General features: G+C 47.6%; 1 protein-coding gene across 2 annotated transcripts in view; it reads right to left on the minus strand.

Moving 5' to 3' along the window:
* Positions 1-4275: 4275 nt before the first annotated feature.
* The window catches only part of ILDR1 (immunoglobulin like domain containing receptor 1), a 40589-nt gene continuing 28012 nt past the window's right edge, over positions 4276-16852 (minus strand). Inside the window, exons 6-8 of one of the 2 annotated variants that reach the window (XM_045287606.1) lie at positions 9553-9684; positions 8569-9366; positions 4276-4799 (exon numbers count right to left, since the gene is read on the minus strand). In XM_045287606.1, the coding sequence (XP_045143541.1) occupies positions 4780-4799; positions 8569-9366; positions 9553-9684 (950 nt within the window). In that variant the 3' untranslated portion in view covers positions 4276-4779. Of the gene's footprint in view, positions 4800-8527; positions 9367-9552; positions 9685-16852 lie in introns of both variants that reach the window. The other variant, XM_045287605.1, reaches the window with a different exon arrangement.

Below are 16852 nucleotides of genomic sequence, written 5' to 3' on the forward strand. Positions count from 1 at the left end.
GCATCTCAGCACTGGCAGGGGTCTCCATGTGGCTTCTTCAGTTCCCAGGACATGGAGTCTATCAGCATGGTGTCATGTTTCCTATCAGTAGAGAGTCTCCCGGAGAATCTTGTCAGTAGAGAGTCTCCAAGGGAGTGAGTCTTGTCAGTAGAGAGTCTCCAAGGGAGTGAGTCGCCTCCAAGGAGGAAATACAGGAGTTCCAGAATTTTCAGGAGAAGGCCATGCCCAAACAGAGGCCTCATTGGCTATGACCTGATTGACAGACTAGACTCTACCCCTTCATTCTCTCTTAATCCTCTCAAGTCCCAAATTGACACCAGATTCTGTAACTACTGCAGTGACCTTATGCACAATAGAATGAAACACTGCCCAGTCCTGCATCATCCTTACAATTGTTTCTATGCTTGAGCCCATTGTTGTAGCCACGACATCAATCCATCTCATTGAAGGACTTCCTCTCCTTCATTGTTGCTCTACTTAACTAAACATTATGTCCTTTTTCAGGGACAGGTCTCTTCCGACAACATGTCCAAAGCATATTAACATGAAGTCTTGCCCTTCTTGCCTCTAAGAAGCATTCAGCCATATTTTTTCTAAGACAGATGGGTTTGTCCTTTCAGCAGAGCATGGTGCTTTCAATATTCCTCTCCAGCACCACAGGTCAAATGCATCCATTCTTCCCCAGTCTTCTTTATTCAGTGCCCAACTTTCACATGCATATAAGGCAATGGAAAATACCATGGCTTGGGTCAAGTGCACTTTGGTCCCAAAAGTAACATCCTTGCTTTTCAGTACTTGTGCATATTTACCTAATGCAACCTGTCTTTTGATCTCTAGGGTGCCTCCATGAGCTTTGATTGTGGATCCAAGTAAGACAAAATTCTCGACAACTTCAACCTTTTCTCATGTATCATGATGTTGCAGATTAGTCCAGATGTGAGGATTTTGTTCTTCTTTCCATTAAGTCATAATCCATACTGAAGGCTGCAATCCCTGATCTTATCACCGAGTGCCTCAAGTCCACCTCCTTTTCAGCAAGCAAGGTTGTGTCATAGACAAATCTCAGGTTGTTCATCATCCTCATTCCATTCCTGATGCCACATTCTTCGTACACGTCCGTTTCTCCGATGATTTGCTCAGCATACAGATTGAATAAGTATGGTGGGAGGATACAACCCTGTTTCACACCTTTCCTGATTGTAAAACATGCAGTATTCCCAATGCAGGTAGTGAGCCTAATTTTCCGAATGTAATTAATGAGGCTCAGGAAACAAATGAACATGCTAGTATACCATCAAGCACAAACATATTTTTAAAAATCATTTTATTGGGGCTCATACAATGCTTATCTCATACATCCATTGTGTCAAGCACATTTGTACATTTGTTGCCCTCCTCATGCTAAAAACATTTGCTTTCTACTTGAGCCCTTGGTATCAGCTCCTGATTTTCCCCCCTCCTTCCCCCTTCATCCCTCCCTCATGAACCTTTGATAATTGATAAGTTATTATTATTTTGTCAAATCTTACACTGTACAACGTCTCCCCGCACCCACTTTTCTGTTGTCCATCCTCCAGAGAGGAGGTTATATGTAGACCCTTGTAATCGGTTCCCCCTTTCTATCCTACCTTCACTCCACCCTCCCGGTATTGCCACTCTCACCACTGGTCCTGAGGGGTTCATCTGTCCTGGACTCCCTGTGTTATGAGTTCCTATCTGAGCCAGTACAGCCTCTAGTCTAGCCAGATTTGTAAGGTAGAATTGAGATCATGATAGTTGGGGGGAGGAAGCATTTAAGAATTAGGGGAAAGTTGTATGTTTCATCGTTGCTACACTGCACCCTGACCAGCTTGTCTCCTCCCTGCAACCCTTCTGTGAAGGGATGTCCAGTTGCCCCACAAATGGTCTTTGGGTTCCCACTCTGCACTCCCCCCTCATTCACAATGATGTGATTTTTGTCCCTTGATACTTGATACCTAATCCCTTCGACAGCTCGTGATCACACAGGCTGGTGTGCTTCTTCTATGTGGACTTTGATGCTTCTGTGCTAGATGGGCGCTTGTTTACCTTCAAACCTTGAAAACCCCAGATGCTTTATCTTTTGATAGCTGGGCACCATCAGCTTTCTCCACCAGGTTTGCTTATGTACCCATTGGTCTTCAGTGATTGAACAGGGAAGGTGGGCACACAATGATGTGATTTTTTTTGTTCTTTAATGCCTGATACTGTACTTGATTCTTCCACACCTTATGATCACACAGGCTGGTGTGCTTCTTCCATGTGGGCTTTGTTGCTTCTCAGCTAGATGGCCACTCGTTTATCTTCAAGCCTTTAAGACCCCAGATGCTATATCTTTTGATAGCTGGGCACCATCAGCCTTCTTCACCACATTTGCTTATGCACCCATTTTTTTTCAGTGATCGTATTGGTAAGGTGAGCATCATGGAATGCCAGTTTAATAGAACAAAGTGTTCTTCTTACATTGAGGGAGTACTTGAATGGAGGTCCAATGTCCATCTGCTACCTTAATACTAAACCTATACATATATGCAAATAGATTTATTTCCTCATTATCATAAATATATTTACTATGTACATGCTTGTATTTAGACCTCTATAAATGCCCTTTACCTCCTAGTTCTTTCCTCTATTTCCTTTTACTTTACTCTTGTCCCACTATCATGCTCAGCCTTCATTTAGGTTTCAGTATTCCCTCTCAGTTACATTACCCTTGCTCAAGCCCTACCAGGTCTCTTATACCCTCCTCGCCTCTGATTTTGGACCACTTGTTCCCTTGTCCCTGAGTTTGTTAATACCACTTCCTTCCCCCCACCTCTCCTTCTCTCATGTCCCTCTGGAACTGTCGGTCCCATTCTTTTCTCCTCCAGATTGTTTATCCAGGTATGCTCCCTTCTTGATTCGCTCCATTTTGGGTGGTTCAGACCATGCTGCTTTGCCACCATGTGACCTCAGAAATGTCCTCTGTTGCAGTCTGCTCCAGTGAGGGGACAGCATGACAAGTACTGTTGTCAGTTGCCCAGTCCCTCGTGTCCCATTAGCTCCCAGCAGGGATGTCATCCTCTGAGCATCCTGTGCCAGTGTGGGGCCCAGTCTGACTCTCTTTCTCTCCCTCCCTCCTGGCCTGCCTCCATGTGGGTGTGGCATGCTGGCCCCTCTCCCCAACCTGCTCTCCGCCACACCCACTTCCAGGGAGTGGGTCAGTTTGGCTCTGGTTGGGGCCCAAAGATGTTTTAAACAACCAGGGGGCCCAGGGAAAATGGGAGGGGGTGGTAGAACCTATTAGCATGTTATAGAAAGAATGCATTACAGTTAGGCATGGCTGTCCCCCCCCCCTCCCCCTAACCCTCTGGGTTTCTTTGACTGGTGAGACCTAGCATGGATTTGTCTTCTTGGGAAAAGTTCATTCTGAAATTCTGATTGTACTAGGAGAAAGATGGTTCCAAACAAGCCATGTGGAACTGTCTTTGCCCTGAGTTTCAGTGGGGAAAAGGCTTCATTAATACAATCAAGGGCACCAATGTGGAAAAGCAGGTGTTTACTGGGGGTAGAATCCTCAAACCAGCATAGATTTATTATTAACATATATACTGTGTTATTTCCAAGAAGCATTTAATGTGGTTTTAATGAGTGTATAAAAACATAAACATTAGAAACAAGAGAGTGCAAGAGGGGAAGAAGGACCATGATTAATTTGGTGCAAAAATGCTTTCCTGTGATTGTCAGTATATGAATACAACCCCTGAGAGAGCTGGAGTCTTTTTTGTGCCATCTCTAATAGAAAAGTCAGAAGTATCATGGACTCAGTAATGGAGACAGCATGGTACACATGTATGTTAGTCTGGGTTGACTAGAGAAACAAATTCAGAGACACTCATATGTGTATAAGAAAGAGTTTTATATCAACGAGTAATTGTATATTGAGAAAACATCCCAGCCCAGTCCAGATCAAGTCCATAAGTCCAATATTAGCCCATATGTAAAATATCAATCTATAAATTCCTCTTCAGACTCACACAACACATGCAATGATGCTGAATGCAGGAAGCTCACAGGCCAGTGGTTGGGAAGTCTTGTGGATCCAGTGGCAGTGGAAACATCTCAATGCTGGCAGGAGTCTCCATGTGGCTCCTCCAGCTCCAGGCCTCTAGCATAGCTTCATGTGTCTTGTCAGTAGTAATGTCTCACAGTGTGTGTCCTGCCTCCAGCCAGCTATTTATCTCCTTAGCACTTCCAAATGAGCTCATCAAGCTGCAATCTGATTGACAGGCTAAACTTCACCCCTTCACTCTTACTAGTATCAAGTTAACAGATTATGTAACTACCACAACATGTAACATGAGGGAATCTTTACCATATGCTACTGGAGGAGACAAGTTTTCATGAAATATTTTTCTAAACTACCCCATAGATTTATGGCTCCGGAAACATGTTTGGCTTCTTCTGAAAGATCTTCATGTTCTCTGAAAATGACCATTGTCTTGACCTACATAACCTAGTTGAAAACTCAGGCTACGAAATTCTTGAAAGATTATATCCTAGTTAGAGACTATATAAATACACAGAACCAAAGTTGAAACTACATTAATTTCTCAAAGTCTTACAACTCTTCTACTTGAATCTCAGCATCTAAACCAGAAGTGACAGAGACTTTCAGTGGCTCTTTCAAGACAGCAGGATATCTAGGCGATGCTGGTGACACGTGGCAGCTGAGGTGGAGTCAAGTGCTGTGCCCGGGACTAAATGACCATGCTCCTGCCACTATGGGAGCTCTCTATTTCCTGGGGGCAAAGCAAATACAAAAACACCCAGTCAGTGAGGTGCAAGCACCACTGTCCATACATACAATACACAACATTGCAAATCCTGGGTGATGGGTGGTTGCTAGGGCAAATCTGTATCTTAAAAAAATATTCTTGGCAACTTCCTGTGATGTCTGTCTCCTGAAACATTCTTTCCCAATTCTTGACTAAAAATCCTTTAATATCTCTCTAAAATTACTTTTCAAACACCACTACCTCTTCTCAACCAAACTCAGTAGTCTTTCTTCAGAAGTTATTCCACTTGATCTTTATGCAAACACTTGTTTTGTGAGGGCGAGGCTATGGTTTGTGCGGGCTCATATTTCTCTAACTATGTACTATAGAGGCTTATTCTGTTTATCTCATAAATAGCTACAGCTGTGGATAGGAACGTGACCTTCCTCTTATCTGAAATAGGTGCTTGTGCTATAAGATATTATTCAAAATGCATCTTTATGTATATTCATTTTGTTATATATATAAAAAAATCTGTGTTTCCAATTTCTTAGAAAAGTGAGTTTCAGAGATTAGACAATCAAAATATTGTGATGAATTCTTTATGAATGAAGGGAAGCAATGGAACGTGGCCAAATTTTTTTCCCCAGGGCTTGCTAAAGGAACATCTAGACATGATCAAGGATTAGACATTTTATTGAAAGTAAAAATCTGGATCTAATAAAAAAATTAAATCAAAGAATTAAGAAGAAGGGGGGAAAAGCAACAACCCCCTACCCCACCCCACCCCCGAACGCTACCTAAAATCTTGAAATTTGTTTGGGAAGAAAAGAATGCAGTCCTTTCTCTTTATTAGGACAAGCTAGAAATGCCTTGGGGAGAGAAATGCTTTGTTAGAAAGAAATTTAGTGAAAGGGGACCAGGAACACAGAACTGAAGTGAGTCAGTCTGTTACTGGAGTAAAACACTTGAATTTCTTGATGCCTGTATTTTTGAGATTGTAGCTGTGCAGGAATAAAAAAGACTATCTGATTTGAAGTGAGAAGATCTTTGTTCCGGAATCAAGTGGGTGATTCCCTCAACAGAACTTCCATTTTCTCATGGGTACAGAGAATCGCTCTTACCTATTTTGGGTTCCCATTAGCTGTCTGCACAGATGACCTTGATTGCTGGTACCAACTTGTTAAACGCTACCCTCGGGGGGGAAGTACCACATGAGCCAAGCTTTTTGTTTGTTTGCCATTACTCTAGATACCCTGTTTCCCCCAAAATAAGACAGTGTCTTATATTAATTTTTGCTCCCAAAGATGCACTAGGTCTTATTTTCAGGGGATGTCTTATTTTTCCATGAAGAAGAATACAGTATACATTTATTGTTTTATTAAAAGAGACCTTGCACTTCCTGTCTGCTCTGGCTGTGCTGCGGCCAACAGTGAGCTGCGTGGCGGTGCCCGCTGCTACGGGCCAGAGTCCAGAGTTACTGTAGCTTCAGGGGGCCTGCCTTATATTTCAGCGAGAGGCAAAACTGTAAGTAGGTCTTATTTTCGGGGGATGTCTTACTTTCGGGAAACAGGGTACGTCATGAAGCATTTTTAAGAAATAGTCTGCAAAAAGTGTTGGTAAAACAGTAACTGCTGAAAGCTTGATTTGAGAAAATCATGCTGTATCTCTGCAACTCAAAGGTTACATAGAAATCAAGTGCCACCATCTTGTGGCTTCACTGTACTGTTACGTCTAAGTTTACCTGCAAGCCAGGACTTCAGAGGCCAGGAGTATAGCCACTGTGGGAAGCAGCCACCCCATTGATAGAGGAGGGAAGAGGGCATTCAAGTGTCATGCTACAAATCAAAGGCTCAAAAGGCTGTGTCCTTCAAACCAACCCATCTGCCAAATCAGTCTTCAGCCTGGGGCCTCAGGAGACCATCAAGAGTGAAGAGTGCAGTGTGATAAGGTGATAACTCTTTGGGAGCAAGTTTTCACAAATGATCTTGGACAAAAATCTTTGCTGTTTAAAATAATGATTTTGTTTTGCTTGTGGTAGAATGATTGGGATGGCTCTTTGGTAATAAAGAAAGCTTTGATCTTCCCAGAAAATGAGGTGTAAATAAGTCTCCAGAAAACATCACTGCTCCCCTGCCTGAGTGGGAGCTTCTCCTCTGCGTCTGAGTGAGTGCCAAGGGCAGTCTGGAAAGGAAGAGGGCAGTGTTCAAACCTGCCTTTGCTCCGCATTAGCTCTCTCGCCTCTCCCAGAGCTTCCCAGGGCAGTTGTGAAGACAAAATGAAATAATGGCTAGAAAAGGCTTTCCCTAGGGGCTAGTATATAATTGGTGTGTGTGTAGGGGGGAAGTGCGGTAGAAAGGGGGGGGGGGCTGTAAAGGGTGTGTGTGTGTACAAAGGGCCTCTTCCTGCCTTCTTACCCTTCTTTGAGGCTTACAAGAAACCTCATCATTTAACTTACAAAACCAACCAACCAATTCACTACCAGCTAGTGACCTTATTGGACAGGACAGAACTGCCCCTGTGAGTTTCCAAGACTGTACACCTGTGTAGGAGTAGAAAGCCCCGACTTCCCACGGTGCCATGGGTGGTTTTCCACTGTTGACTGTGGCGAGCAGCCTGTGTGAAATCTAGTACATCACCCTCCAGGGCTCCAGTCCTCCTCCACCAGCCACTCTCACCGGAAGCTGCTCTGGGGCTCTCCTCAGGGGAGAGCCCTCTGCACACACCACTCACTGGTTTTTAAACAAGCCAGAGCAAAACCTGTGCTTCCAAATGAGAGTGGTCTTTCAGCGCCCACGAGAGATTAATATTCTTGTTTCCGTAACCCCCAACGCCCCACTTCTCCCCTCCTCCCACTCCAGAATCTTCCCTCAGAGCTTGCTGTAGATCCCTTTGACTCTTTCAACGAAATGGGCAGAAAAGGATTTTATCTTCATGGGGGGAGCTAGTAAGTTGGCTCTGAAGACAGTTCACTAATATTTTTGAGCAGTGGCAGCCTTGCGTTGCCAATTGCCAATGCCCGAGGAACACCATCATTTCAATGTGTTCATTACAGAAGGGTCCAGAGGTCCCGTCTTTTAGAAAGCCCACCCCTGAAGAGGTTCAAATGGCCTGTCCAGGTCCCCGGCTCAGGCTGATAAGGTAGGAAGGATTTGCACCCACTGGTACTGGCTCAGGCTGATAAGGTAGGAAGGATTTGCACCCACTGGTACTTCATCTAGTCTCAGGATCCTTACACTTTGATTCATCTTGGAGCTACCTTCTTCTTTTTATAAATCATAAACATCCTTTCTCAGGTTCTCTGAGAGCCAGGGCCTGGCATACACCAGGGCCTTGCACGCTGGTTTGCACAACGTAGAAGTAGCACAAACACCCTCCATCAGGCAGCAGGTTCTAATTTGGGGCATGGACATGGGGCCACTAAGATAGGCGATACAGCCTTAGCCATCTAGGCCTGCGTTCTGCCCCTGGCTCTAGGACCCACCAGCTGCTCCACCATCCTGAGCCTGCTTCTGCCTGTTCTGCCCCACGGGGCTCCGAAGGGAAACTGAGGACCAGGCGCTGTGAGCATGGCATCCTGCACCCTGCGCTGACTACTTTGAACAAGTGGTGCCTCACCAAGCCCCTTGGGCAGGGCAGTTTGTGCGAACAAAGAGGTGGTCCCCTGCGGTGGGATCCAGAGGAGGCGGGTGTCAGCCTGGGAGGATCTGCTCTGCCCCCGCCCGCCCCTCAGCAGGATGCCCCAGGCTCACCGAGCGCCTCTCCACGCTCCCCTTTTTCCTGCTATTCTTGCCTGCTATGACATCCAGAGAGCGGTAGCTCGGGGGCTTCTCTTCGGGCCAGTTTGGGGAGTGCGAGCGATGTCGGACGTGGGCTCCCCGGCTCCTCCGGCGTCGGGGCTGCCTCTCCTTCTCCTCCTCCTCCTCTGAGCTCCAGGAGCTGGGGCCCGAGGGCGGAGGGGGCGAGTAGCTGCGGTGCCTGCGCCCTCGGGGCCTCTGGGCACCCTCCCGAGGGCTGGGCCTGCGGGGCCTTTCTGGACAGTGGCTCCTGGGCGGGGGGCGGCTGGACCGCCTGCGTGCCCCCCTGGATGCGGGGCCGTCGCTGAGACTGTCCCCCTCAGACCAAGGCATGGGTGAGCGGTTCAGCCTGGAGCCTTGGTGCCGCCCCCTCCTCCGGGGGTCCAGGTCCCTCCCCTCCGGCGCCCAGAGCTTCGGCCAACGGTCACGGGCCTCCGGGTGGAAATCCGGGTAGGAATGCAGCAGCCTGCTCTCTCCGCTCAGATCCCAGGGTCCCGGGGGGAGGCCGGCGAGCCAAGGCTGGTGGGAAGAGTGGCTCGTCCTTGGGGAGGGCGGCAGGTCCCTGAGCAGCGGGGGCAGGCGGATGACCCTGCGCTCCGTGATCTCGGAGCCCAGCGAGGACAGCATGCTGCACGGATGGCCGGGTCTGCATTGGAGGTCCAGGGGCAGTGGCTGAGCCGGGTTGAGGTTGCGCAGCTCCTTCTCCAAATACTCCAGGACACCGTTGGCAACGGCAGGGGGAGCGGCAGGGCGGGCCAGGGGCAGCGGTGCCAGGCTGGACCGGAGGGACAGATCTGAAACGGGAACAAGGACATGAGCATGCACAACTGATGACCCCAGGTGACCCTCCGAAAGGGCCGGTCATGTACCTTGTTTCTGCCCGCCCGCTGTCACCAGACACACAGAGACCCCAAGACTGGTCGTGGAGCTTCCGATCAGCCCTCTGCCCTCCCCAGCCCAAAGTGCCTGGCAAGGTTTACCTCGCTGCAGCAGGGGGTTCATTGGGTAGGATGAAACCTGGGAGCTCCTGTCCGCCCCCCAGTACAGGGGTTTGTCCATCATCGGAGGGACTAGGGCCCGAGCCTGCTTCATGTAGCGGTGGCGGGCCAGGGCTGCAAGGGGAAGAAGGAAAACGCAGACCCTGAGCCAGAGCAAGCGCCCACCCCCAGCCCACTTCCATTCCCTCCGTCTATCGGCCTTGCCAAGAGGGCCGCTTCTCTCCTCTGCTGCCCAGGTGACTTACCTTGAACCCGTTGCCACAGAATCGGTTCTAACTCACGTGTCAGGCATTCGCGGGTGGTGTGCCTGCGCGCCATAGACATTTCAGTGACTTATTATTTTTATTTTTTGCCACATTTTTCTTTCTTTGATCAAAAGTTGGATAGGGACACAATCCGAAGATGATCCAGTTCAATAGTTCAATCCCACCAGAACACACTTTTCTTGGGAGCGAACTCAAACTCCGTGGTTAGCAGCCTACCCACGTGAAGCACTTGAACAATCCGGAGCACGAGGCAGAAATCAATACATAGGTCAACCTGAAGGGAGTCGTAAATCCACACTCCTTTGGAGAAGGAGTTTGAAATAAATTCCCTAGGTAACTGGCAGCTCCTGAATCTCGAGCAAATATATTTTCCAAATTGGGCTTCCTAGCCTCCAAGCAGTCACCAGTCTACCCATTCCCAAGAACACCGTGGATGCATACATGACATCTGCACCCAGGCAGAAACAGAAAGCAGAGATGCAAAGGGCTAGAGACGTTGTGAGTCAGGGGCTGGGGGTTTTCAGGGACCTGCCAGAGATGCTCAGAGACTCCTGCTGGAACAAGGGAAGGGCGTGGATGTTGAAGGTCACCGGGCAGGATTACCGGTAAAGGGAGCAGAACGGAAGAGTGTGTGTCTAGCTTGTGCACCAGCCCCGAGTGGGAGGAAGGTGAGAGAGAATGCACAAAGCTGAAAGGAATTCCAGCGAATTCTTTGTGTTTTTCTCTTGACCTTATGAAGTGTTGGGGTTTCCCCTAGATAGCAAGAATCTCTTCAGTGGTGAGGTGAGGTGGCAGGGAAGGGGAAGGCAAGGATCATGTTCTTTCCAAGCAAACATTATGGAAAAAGACTAGGAGAGGTTGTCACCCGAGAGCCCTATACTGAGCTGGCCTCCAGCATACAACCCACCCAATCAAAGCGAGCACCAATGAAAAAGGAAAGCCTTCGTGGTTTTGGGTCATGGACTTCAATTTGGAGGTCACTCTGAGTCTCCCAAGGTCTCCGCCTATCCGTGCATGGAGGAAATGCACTCGTGCATTGAAATGCAGGAATTGGCTGGTTCAGTTTGCGAGCAAAGGAGGCCCCTAAACTGGCACTCCTCTGGTACCCCCAATTCCTTAAACTCTTTACCAGTGAGTCTACTCTATACTTATCAATTCTATAGGTTAGAGTAGAGATATCCCACAATTTTTAAGGATATATGTGCACTTGTCACCCCTGACTCAACCTTGGCCATTTCCCCCCTACTCCTCCAGTACCAAACCCAAACCAAACTCACTGCCATTGAGTGGATGTCGATTCAGAGTGGGCCCTTAGGGCAGGGCAGAACTGTCCCTACGAGTTTCCAAGACTGGAACTCTTTATGGGAGTAGAAAGCCCTGTCTCTCTCCTGAGGAGAGGCTGGTAGTTTCGAACTGCTAACCTTGCAGTTACAGCCTACAGCAGTGGTTCTCAACCTTCCTAATGCCGCAACCCTTTAACACAGTTCCTCATGTTGTGGTGACCCCCCAACCATAAAATTATTTTCCTTGCTACTTCATCACTGTCATTTTGCTACTGAATTTGGCGACCCCTGCGAAAGGGTTGTTTGACCCCCAAAAGGGTTGCAACCCACAGGTTGAGAACCGCTACCTAGAGTGTGACCCCAACACTACAGGGGCTCCAACTCCTCCACTACAGTAGGGGGTGAACTTACTCCATGCTCCCCACTGGGCACTTGCCCCTCATAAATAACAAATCCAGTTCCATTGCTAGCTTTCTTGTAGGACCAGTAGGAAACGTCCCCCACCCAGAGAGCTCTGTTTTGTGGCCTCCCCACCTACGCCCTCACATTGCTTCTTCCTGTCTTCCCCTGGTCAGGACAGAGACACTCCTTTCCAGTTAGGGCAGATGCCATTGGGGGTGGGGCATTGATAAATTGTCACCCTGGGTGAGAAAGGATACCAACTCAAGTAATGCCACTGCCTTGGCAGCCTTTCTTCCTGTGGCCCTGGTCTCACTGCCCACTGCTGCAGCAGACCCTGTGACAGTGCCAGGGGTGCAGTTCTCCTCTATCCTATAGGGTTGCTATGAGTTAGAATGGACTGGTTGGCAGTGGGCTTAAATACTGCCCAGAGAAACCTCTTCAGGTGGGAGGCAGATGAGGGCATTGGGGTGCTGGGGCTGCTTTCCCTGTCCAAGGTCTCCCAGATGGTAACTGCCAGAGCCAGGGTATGAACCTACATCTGCCTGACCTCAAAGCCTGTATCTTTCCTACTATAACAAGTCTCCAACTCCTTTATGTGTGAGGGAACATGAGTTAGCTTATTGTGCCAACCTGGCCGATAAGCACATGTGGGATTGATTAAAGGGCGGAGGGATAAATGGCTCAGTGAGCCTCACCTTTCTAGTTCTCAGATCTCTTGCTTTGTGATGATCACACCAGGGTGCAGCTGTCTTAGCAGTTCCCTGCTTCAGCTTGCAAGGCTGACTTCCTGCAAGACATCCCCAAGGAGAAGCCACATGGACCTACCCTGATGCAGCCCTGGGTGCTGGAGCAGCCGTGTGGAGACCCCTGCCAGTGCTGAGATGCTTACACATTCACTGACTCAGCTTTCCTCCTGCAGTCGGCATCATTGCCTCTGTTTTGTGAGATGGAGGAGGACTTTGTGGATTGGTGTTGGACATATGGTTTAATGGGTTAATGTTGGACTGGTGGGCTTGGGCAGCATTGGGTTGGGATAAAGTTTTCTTGATGCACACTTAATCTTTACATAAAGCTCTCTCTTATACATGAGTTGCTGTGGATTTGTTTCTCTAAAGTACCCAGACTAATACAGGAAGCAACAACAACAACAACAAAATGTCCCCAGGGGTATCTCATCAGTTTCTTTCTCTTCAACTCAGCTCCCTGTCTCCCCAAACCCACTTCATTTTGCCTTCAAAGCCTAGGATCAACTGACTCCATTGGACAGCCCCATTCTTTACCTTACTCCCTTTGAATGAAATCCTGCCTTCCTCCAGAAGGTGCCATGTCCCCTTTTGATCATTTCCTTCTCCTAGTCTTCCAGTGGAGGAGCCCTGGTGGTGTAGCGATTACGTGTTGGGCTGCGATTCACATGGTCGGCAGTTCAAAACTACCAGCAGCTCCGAGAGAGAAAGACTGAGCTTTCTGCTTCCATAAACAGTTACAGTCTCGTAAACCTACAGGGGGGTCACTGTGAGCCAGCACTAACTCAGTGACAGTGAGTTTGTGTCATCCAGTACAGTAGGGGGTGGGGGTGGGTGGGAGGAGCTGAGCTCCTCTTTCAGCATACATGTTCAACAGACATGTCCGCCCACAGAAATAGGACCTCCTTCACAGGTAATTTCCTGGATGTCCCTTTCAGTTCTTCTGTTAGCATTCCTGTCATTTCCTTCCATACTCTAGAGATTTGTCCCCATGTTCCCTTCTTGGCTACCTTTCCCCAATGCCCTTCCCTTCCTGGATATCTTAGCGCTGATGGGATGCAATGGGAAAGCAGTCTTGTCCTCATGTCCCGGAAATGGCCCCGGAAGAGGTCTGGACTTGGATAGTTTATGTTTCTCTAGTAGGAAATCAGACATGTTTAAAAAAAAAATCAGAAACTCTGAGAAAGTAATCAAGCTTCTAGAACTTAAAAATGGCTGCCATCGAGTCAATTCTGACTCATGACAACCGTGTAGGACAGAGGGAAACTATTCCTGTGGGTTTCTGAGACTGTTATTCTTTGTGGGAATAGAAGGCCTCCTCTTTCTCCCACACAACAGCTGGTGGTTTTGAAACGTTGACCTTGCTGTTAGCAGCCCAACATGTAACCCACTGTCACTAGGGCTCCCAAAATGTCCCAATAAGTCATCTCCGAGCCTTAATGGAGTAAAGTCTACCTAGATAAAAAATTGAAGCCAACCAAACCCACTGGCATTGAGTCAATTCCGACTCACAGGAACCCACCATAGGGTCTTTGAGACTGTAAATCTTTATGACAGGAGGCAGCCTCATCTTTCACCCAAGGAATGGCTGCTGACTTTGAGCCACTGACCTTATGATTAGTGGCCTAATGCCTAATCCACAGTGCAACCAGGGCTCTCTTAATAAGCTTGCTAAAATAGAGATTCCAGGGCCCTACTCCTCCAAATTCTCTACTAGTAGGTCTAATGCTAGATGATGTGACTTATTGGTAACCTGAAAAATAGAGAAAAGAGTCAAGTTGTCAAGGATTTTGTCTTGCTTGGCTCTACAATCAATGCTCACAGAGGCAGCGGTCAAGAGATCAAGAGACAAGCTACATTGGATAAATCTGCTGCACCAGACCTCTTTAGAGCAGCGGTTCTCAACCTGTAGGTCACAACCCCTTTGGGGTTGAATGGCCCTTTCACAGGGGTCACTTAAAACACATATTTCCAATGGTCTTAGGAAGCGAAACACCGCTCCTCTATCCATCTCCAGGCGGGCCCGCCACATGCAGATATGCCCACATAGGAGTACCTGTGGAGTACCCACGCTACACCATGCTTCAAGACAAAATTTCATTTATTTGTCATTAGAAATATGTCACATATAAAATTAAATATTGTTTTTGTGATTAACCACTATGCTTTAATGATGTTCCATTTGTAACAATGAAAATACATCCCACATATCAGATATTTACATTACGATTCATAACAGTAGCAAAATGACAGTTATGAAGTAGCAATGAAAATAATTTTATGGTTGGGGGTCACCAAAACATGAGGAACTGTATTAAAGGGTGGTGGCACTCGGAAGGTTGAGAACCATTGCTTTAGAGTATTGAAAAGCAAGGATGTTACTTTGAGGACTAAGGCGCACCTGAGCTAAGCCATGATCTTTTCCATTGCGTCACATGTATATGCAAGTTGGACACTGAAGAAGAACTGATGTGTTTGAATTGCGATGCTGGGGAAGAATATCGAAAGTGCCCCGGTATATTGAAAGGACACACACCTCTCTCCAGAAGACGTATGGCCATGGTGTTCCTTGGAAGCAAGGATGGCAGGACTTTGTCTTACATATTTTGGACCTGTTATCAGGACAGACCAGTCCCTGGAGAAGGACAGCATGCCTGGCAAAGTGGAAGGGTAGTGAAAGAGAGGAGGGCCCTCACTGTAACCATAGGCTTGCGCTTAGGAATTATTGTGAGGCTGGTGCAGGACCGGGCAGTACCTTATTCTGTTGCACGTGCGGTCGCGAGGGTTCAGCACCGACTTGATGGCACCTACCCACAACAAGGGCAGAGGAGCTATTTTGAGAAATGTGGTTCTGGGGTGAGAAGTCTTTTCTGAAACACCACAGGCTTTGAGTGTCAGACGAAAGTCAACTTGAACCTCAGTTGTGTCACTAAGTGAATCTTCAGATTCTGAGACCCAGTCTTCTCAGCTGGGGATAATAATTCCTATGTCAACAAGTTGAGGTTAAACAAGATAAAAGCCATGAAATGCCTAATGTGTGACAGTCAAGAGACAGTGGATCTCCTTGTCATAACAAATCACTTCTTTTCTTGCCATTAAAATCCCATAGGGGGAGACAAAAGCACACATGTGGAGACTAAACCATCAAAGACAGTCACCTGCGATTCTGCGGAAAGCGGGGACTCAGGGTGCGTGCTCTAAGACTTCCTCCTTTGTGACAAAAATGGTCCTCAAAACCTATTCTCAGACTCCTCAGAGACCCGCATCTCTCCTCTCCTGTAGTCAGCAGCATCTGTGCTCATCGCCACACAGAGCTGGCTCCCTTTGAAGATCGACAACTGCAGTTGCGCACAACTCACTGGGGACTACTTACAATTCCTTTCTACCTATACAGAGTCCATCATGTGCTCGCCTTTTGACCCGTGGTCATTTAGTCCTCTTCCTTTCCCTCCGACTGTCCATCGCCTCTAATCTTCCAGATGCACCATTTCAGCAATAGCCACAGGAGCTTTCGAGAACCCCACGCTTCTTGGAACTCTTGTCATTTCTCAACCTCAAAGAGAGCCACCAGCACACACATGCTCCCTCCACTGCTGGCCCTCAGCTGCCAAGGCTGACTGAACATTCCAGCTGCTTACATCAAATAACCCTCCTCCTCAAGTACTCCCTCAATGCAAGAACACTTTTTTCTATTAACCTGGCATTCCGTGATGCTCACCTTCCTGACATGATCGCTGAAGACAACGGGTGCACAAGCAAATGTAGTGAAGAAAGCTGATGGTGCCCAGCTAAAAGATAGAGTGTCTGGGGTCTTAAAGGCTTAAAGATAAAAAAGCAGCCATCTAGTGGAGAAGCAACAAAGCCCACATGGAAGAAACACACCAGCCTGTGTGATCACGTGGCGTTGATGGGATCAGGTATCAGGCATCCAAGAACAAAAAATCATATCATTGTGAATGAAGGGGAGTGTGGAGTGGAGACCCAAAGTCCATCTGTAGGCAACTGGACATCGCCTTATGGAAGGGCTGCAGGGAGGAGACAAGCCAGTCAGGGTGCAGTATAGCACCATTGAAACATACAACTTTTCTCCAGTTCTTTAATGTTTCCTCCTCCCCACTATCATGACCCCAATTCTACCTTACAGATCTGGCCAGACCAGAGCATGTACATGGGTACAGCTAAGAGATGGAAACACAGGGAATCCAGGACAGATAAACCCCAAGGACCAATAGTGAGAGTAGCAATACCAGGAGGGTAAGGGGAAGGTGGGCGGAGAAAGGGGGAACTGATCACAATGATCTACATATAACCCTCTCCCAGGGGGATGGACAACAGAAAAAGTGGGTGAAGGAAGACATTGGACAGTAATAAACATGAAAAAATAATAACAATTTATAAACTATCAAGCGTTCGTGAGGGAGGAAGGGCTGGGGAGGGAGGGGGAAAATGAGAAGCTGATACCAAGGGCTCAAGTAGAAAGAAAATGTTTTGAAAATGATGATGGCATCAAACGTACAAATGTGCTTGACACAATGGATGGATGTATGGATTGTGATACGAGTTGTATGAGCAACGATAAAAATTATTT

The sequence above is a fragment of the Echinops telfairi genome, unplaced genomic scaffold (genome assembly GCF_000313985.2).
Source record: "Echinops telfairi isolate 266 unplaced genomic scaffold, ASM31398v2 ScPeMD7_17;HRSCAF=63, whole genome shotgun sequence".
NCBI lineage: Eukaryota > Metazoa > Chordata > Mammalia > Afrosoricida > Tenrecidae > Echinops > Echinops telfairi.